Source organism: Leguminivora glycinivorella, chromosome 25, assembly GCF_023078275.1.
Source record: "Leguminivora glycinivorella isolate SPB_JAAS2020 chromosome 25, LegGlyc_1.1, whole genome shotgun sequence".
Lineage (NCBI taxonomy): Eukaryota > Metazoa > Arthropoda > Insecta > Lepidoptera > Tortricidae > Leguminivora > Leguminivora glycinivorella.
Genome location: NC_062995.1, coordinates 1860241 through 1866572, shown reverse-complemented (window position 1 = coordinate 1866572; position 6332 = coordinate 1860241). Strand labels below are relative to the sequence as shown.

Sequence of the window (6332 nt, the reverse complement as noted above, 5' to 3'; positions counted from 1 at the left end):
CTTTGAGTCGTCGGCAACCCGAACCCTCCTTAGAACAACTTGTACACTCCTTTTTGCTGTGTACTTAACACAACGAAAGGGAGTGTACAAGTTTCTAATGGGATGGCAACGCGCATGTGACAGTTTGAGTTGCAGGCGTCCATAGGTTACGGTGACCGCTTTACATCAGGCGGGCCGTATGCTTGTTTGCCACCGACGTAGTATAAAAAAATGCACTTTTGCAGCTGATAGTACATGTCACTGATTTAAACTTTCACGATTATTACACATAATTATTTTTAAAAACCGGGACTTAATCGCGTATAACTACATATTAAACTGACCTCCAACGTTTCAAGGACGGCGTTGTCAATCAAAACCAAGTGCGGGTAGTTCGAAAAACTCGCGCGGCTGTCAGAAGGTGTTGATGTCATTTCAAGCCAGTCTTCTCCGAGACCACGGGGACAACGCCGTCCTTGAAACGTTGGAGGTCAGTTTAATATGTAGTTATACGCGATTAAGTCCCGGTTTTTAAAAATAATTATGTGATAGTACATGTGTTGATTTCTTTTTTTATGATGCTTAATTTGACAAGTTTAGTGTGTATTTTTTTAGAAATTAAGTACCTCAATTGACTGCTTGTCTGATCTCTAATATGAACTTTACTAATTTTAAAGTATGTATGCTCATTTTTTTTTTACGAATAGTCATTATATTCCTAGTACTTAGTGTTAAGTATATTCCTATGTATACAAATAAAATAATATCAGTTTAAGAAATAATTTTCTTAATAAGTTTTTACCAATTACACTTAAATATTTTAATAAAAACTGTAAATAAAAGATTTTTTGAATACTGTGTTTCGATTCAACCAATTACTCATATAGATGGTCAACCAAATCTCGGCACAAAAAAAAATATTTGGGGAAAATATGATTTTGGCCACTTCCAGGCTGCGAACAGCGACATCTAGTTTTAAACCTACAAAGCCCATACATTTCAGTACGCTTTTTTGTATGGGCTTTGTCAGACCAGTATTAAATCGTTGAAAGATCATACCATCCCATACATTAAAATGGCGCCACAAAAAATGCCTTGTTGCCATCGATTATTTGTAGATTGGCGTTAAGTGTCACTTTCGAGCCATAAATCTATGTCAAAAGTGACACTTAACGCCATCTACAAGTATAATCGAAAGCTACAAGACATTTTTTTTGTGGCGCCATCTATGTATTAGTGTATGCGTGTTCTTAGGCGGTCGCATTTTAATGTATGGGATGGTATGATTTTCTTATATTTAATCTATGTCGGTGCTAAGATTTGGTGACCGTCTATACTGCCCCCATTCATTTCCCATCAATGCCCTCCACATCCAACCGTTCCTCAATATCCATCATATTGAGCCGTTTTCTCTCCGCTTCGTGCTTGTGAAACAGTATCTCACTAGGCGATCTATAGCGTGTGGTTTTCTTCCGCCGAATCACGATTTTTCTCTTCGTTTTGACTTTCACTGTTTTACTTGTAATCTTTTCTTTTGGTTTTCCACTAGGAATATCTTTTGGGACATCACTAGGTTTAGACGCAGCGTTTATATTTAAAATGTGTCCAGGTATTGTTATTTCTCTCAGAACTGGTATCAAGTCTGTGGTATTTTGCACTTTCACTTGTAAAACAGGCATTACGCTTTGCTCCATATTCTGTGTTGTATTATTAAGATTCTCGACAATTGTATTATTATTCTCTGGTACAGTTGTAATATTAAGATTCTCTGGTACAGTTGTAATATTCAATTTCTCTGGAACAGCTGTCGTGTTATCTGTAGTCATATTGGGTGCAGTAGTGTTTGATGTTTCATTTTTAGCGTTTACACTAATATTAAGTGGCACCTCAGTGTCTGTAATATTGTTTAGAATAGTAATGTTAGAATCGTTAATATCTTGTGGAACAGTTGTATTTCCTTCAGTTCCATTAATATTATCATTGGTACGAGGTTTTAGTTGAAACCTTTTCACTATGTTAGTTTCCTCAGTTGTATTTTCTACTATGTTGTTTATATTATCTTCTCGCAAAGCAGTATTATTATTATTTTTAATGACATATTTATTTTTAATTGATTCAATATCATTTACCACATCATCAGCAGTTGTCCTCGTGTTTTCGTGTAGATATTTATGTACCGTTACTTTAGTTTGTGTAATGTTTGAAATATTATGTATATTAGCAGCATTAACTGTAGAGTTACCAACATTATCAGCTTTGAATCGTCTTTTAATCGCAAATTCGCTCCATTTGTCAAATTTTTCTGTTATTCTAGTTCTTGTAATGTAATTTAAACTGTCATAATGTTTAATAATCAAATTGTGTATAGCATCTCTTATGACTTTAGCAAAGTCTTTCTCTTGTCTGCAGTTCTTTAATTTATTAATCGTATCTTTGAATTTTTTAACATCTTTTTTATCATAAAACTCATCAATGTAGTTACCAAGCTTAGAGATGATTTTATTTTTATTTTTGGCTATTAAATATTCTCTGATGTTTGTTTTTATTTCGTACGGCTCAGTCTCCGACCAAGTCTTCAAACTGTCTTCTAGATAACGTTTCACGATCGGATTCTTAACAATCTCTGCAAAGGCTGATCCTTTAAACTTGAAGTAATATTGTATCTCTTCGTAAAGCCTTTTAAAAAACCACTCGATCATAACGTTTTTTAATCTACTTATTACTATTAAGACATCATATAAAAATCTAGTGAAGTATTTTTTTGGTATTTCTGAAGATCGCCGCTTGATTTCAACTTTATCAGTCGGTAAAATGGCATATTTTATTTTGTCTATGAAGCTTGTGATGTTTTCTAGTACATGGTGTATGTTTTCGTCTGGTTCGATTCGTATAGATGTTTCCAAGTTTATTTGTACGCTGTTCGGGGCAATGGCGAGTGCGACAGCTGAAATTAAGATAAGCTGTTTCATTTTATATTGATTTGAAACACGATTTCGCACATATTTATTTATTTAAACTTTATTGCACAATAAAAAAAAGTACAAATGGCGGACTTAATGCCTTAAGGCATTCTCTACTAATCAACCATAGGGCAAAACAGAAATTCGCGAATGTAGGTACATACCTTCCTATCAGTAAATTAAAACGGGACAGATCGTTTTCGTAATATCTCCGATCGGAATCCGTGACAATAAGGGAGCGTCCATTAATAACGTCATACGTTTTTGGCAAATTTTTGACCCCCTCTATCCTCTTGGCGCCCAATGTACTTTCTGAAGTAGGTACATTTGGTTTCAATGGAATTTTAATTTTCATGTAAACAAATAAAGTACAAATTGAAATAGATATCATACACGAAATAAAAAACGACAAGATTGATTTGTTCCCTAGTTGTATAGTTGTAAATAAAGTACAATTTCTTTTGTTTCTAAAATTTTTCGAAATGAAATTGAATCCAATCTCAAGTACAATGAGAATCAAAATTCCCTAGCAAAAATTTTGTATGGTGGGCGCTACGAGGCTATGGTGATATTATCAGGACCCCCCCCCCCCCCCCCCCCGGGCCAATACTTTTTTGCATACAGCTCTTAGAAACTGTTTATTTTAAGTTATTTACAATTTAAATTTCAATGATCATGTTTTGTGCCGCCGTGCGTGCACCGTTCGCGTATTTTTAAAACTCAGTTCAAATTTTTGACAGTCTGGTTATGTAAAACATTGAAATATGATTTTTGAGATATGTTCCTTACCTCAAAAATCATACTATACAGTATGACGTGATTAATAGACGCCCCCTAAGATCCGTCATAGCCCACACTGGCGAAATATCCCGATTTCATGGCATTAATTAAAAAATCAAAGCTTTAATGGTTTTGCTTATGTCGATTACCTGAACAATAGAACGGAGTATCTATTTTCAATACAACTCGGTCAATCAACAACCATATTTGAGCATTATACTTTTTTTTGCCAGCTTATTCAATCCTAGTAGTTAAAAAAATTGTTCCATACGATTTTTTCTTATTTTGTTACCATTTTCCGTACATGTTGTGTGTGGTAACAAAAGAGGAAAGTAACAAAAATGTATGGAAATTCTGGGACACTTTGTCTCCCAGTGAGATTGAAAAGACTCGTGATTCTGAGTACAATTGACCTAAAATTCCCTAAAAAAAATCAAAATAAAAAAAATGGCAAAAAAAAGAAATGCTCATTTCATGGCACGTTCAGTTCAAAGTTTGACTTATTGTACGGCGCAATTCGCAATCAATTTTCTGATGATTTTTAATGTTGATAATTGGACGTAGTTACGCAATAACGTTCCAATCCACATGAAATTGTCATTGAGTTTTAGACCTTGTATGAAAAACAAGTCTTTAATTTCAATGACAATTTTAGATGGATTGGAACGTTTCTGCGTAACTACGTCCAATTGTGAGTTTCTTGACAATTAAGTAACAGCAATGGATTGTATTGCTGGAGGCAAGGATTATTTATATAGGACTAGCTTTTGCCCGCGGCTTCGCTCGCGTTAGAAAGAGACAAAAAGTAGCCTATGTCACTGTTCATCCCTTCAACTATCTCCACTTTAAATAATTACGTCAGTTCGTCGCTCCGTTTTGCCGTGAAAGACGGACAAACAAACAGATACACACACTTTCCCATTTACAATATTAGTATGGATTTATAATCTTCAATTCTTCATACTAAAAATCGTACCTCGATTTTTAGCGCCATCTATTAAATACTATCATAACTACACTGATGATGCCTAAAAATTTGTATATTTTTTTCAAAATGTGTATTGACGTGATATCATGATTTTAAAATAAAGAAATATGTTATTTGTTCTTATAAAAAATAAAAACAGGCAAACATATTTGAGGAACATATGATTTTGGCCACTTTGGCGAACAGCGCCATCTAGTTTTAAGCCTAAAAAGCCCATACATTTAGGGGTACGCTTTTTAGTATGGGCTTTGTCAGTCCAGTATTAAATCGTTTTTGGTTTAAACTAGAGATGGGCCGAATATTCGGTATTCGGCATATGCGGCAAGTTTTTCAATGTATTCGGCCGAGTAATTCGGTTACAATGCCGAATATATACCGAATAAACAAAGTAAATAACTAATGAAGATCTTATGTATTCCATTGGATAATAAGCTCCTATTTTAGTAGCTTTCTAAGGAAGTACTAAAAAGAAATAATTACCTTTGCATCAAAACATAAATCAAAATTTAAAAAAAAACTGAAAAAGTATAGTTGAGAAGAGTTCAGAGTTGTTTTAACTAAGTTTTAGTTAACCACTAAATCATAAGAGCAAATTTAGTTCTAGTAACATAATGTAACCATTATTACCATTGCCAATCATTTAATAGTTTTAATCTTAACATATGCTTTCTAAATATGGCGTAACCGAATGTTCGGCCGAATTTTCGGTTCGTTAAGAGCTAAACCGAATGTTCGGCCGAATATTCGTATTCGGCAAAGTCCTTATTCGGCCCATCTCTACTTTAAACCAAATGAGTTCTATACAAAATTATATTTACCAAAGTATGCAGCAAACACACTTATTCTTAAAATCGAGAACATTGGTCAATATCGCTATGATTTTTATTACCTGATAAACTAGCTATAAAAAACAAACAATCAGTAGTACTCATAGGTATGTACTTGGTTATAAAATCGATTTACAATATTTTCAGTACAGATGGTGTTTTTTTTACGCACTAGTGCGTGGAGTGGTTCATTATTTGTCAGGTCTAAACTTCGGAGGGCCATCTGTACTGAAAAACGTCGTACGATACACGTGCGAAAAGTAAATTCGTAATTCGTTGCTTCTTCTTTTCTTATGCGCACTGCCAAGGAGTGGAATTCCTTGCCGGCGGCTATATTTCCGAGCTCATATAACCCGGCAACCTTCAAATCAAGAGTGAACAGGCATCTTCTGGGCGAGCTCACTCCATCGTAGGCCACGTCTTTGCCTTTGGCTAGTCTGTGGCCAAGAGTAGGCCCATATATAATAATAATGAAAAAATAAAACACTCCCTTCGGTCGTGTTTTAATTTATCGCCACTCGTTTTCGAACTTCCTTTTTTTCGCACTTGTATCGTAATGTACAAGCTACAGCCTGGTAAAAAAAAAAAGAGTACACAATAATAGGAGCGCCACCCTGTAACCGTTTTGCATGTGGCATATCGAGTCACTTTCGTATGAGATATGTATGTATATTGTAAAGAGCAGTAAGTGTTGCTATGATAAAAAAAAATATATTTCTAATCTTTTTGCCAGGCTGTATGCTCAGTTTGGAGCTAGGTTGATTTTTAAATAATACAATATAAATAATTTATTATTTA

General features: G+C 34.4%; 1 protein-coding gene across 1 annotated transcript; it reads right to left on the bottom strand.

Moving 5' to 3' along the window:
• Positions 1-1178: 1178 nt before the first annotated feature.
• Positions 1179-5578, bottom strand: LOC125239058 (uncharacterized protein PFC0810c-like). Its single transcript, XM_048146517.1, has 2 exons — positions 5526-5578; positions 1179-2923 (listed from the first exon to the last, which is right to left on the bottom strand). Exons 1-2 carry the CDS (start codon positions 5566-5568, stop codon positions 1326-1328), a joined length of 1641 nt encoding a protein of 546 aa, XP_048002474.1. The 5' UTR covers positions 5569-5578; the 3' UTR covers positions 1179-1325.
• Positions 5579-6332: the final 754 nt, after the last annotated feature.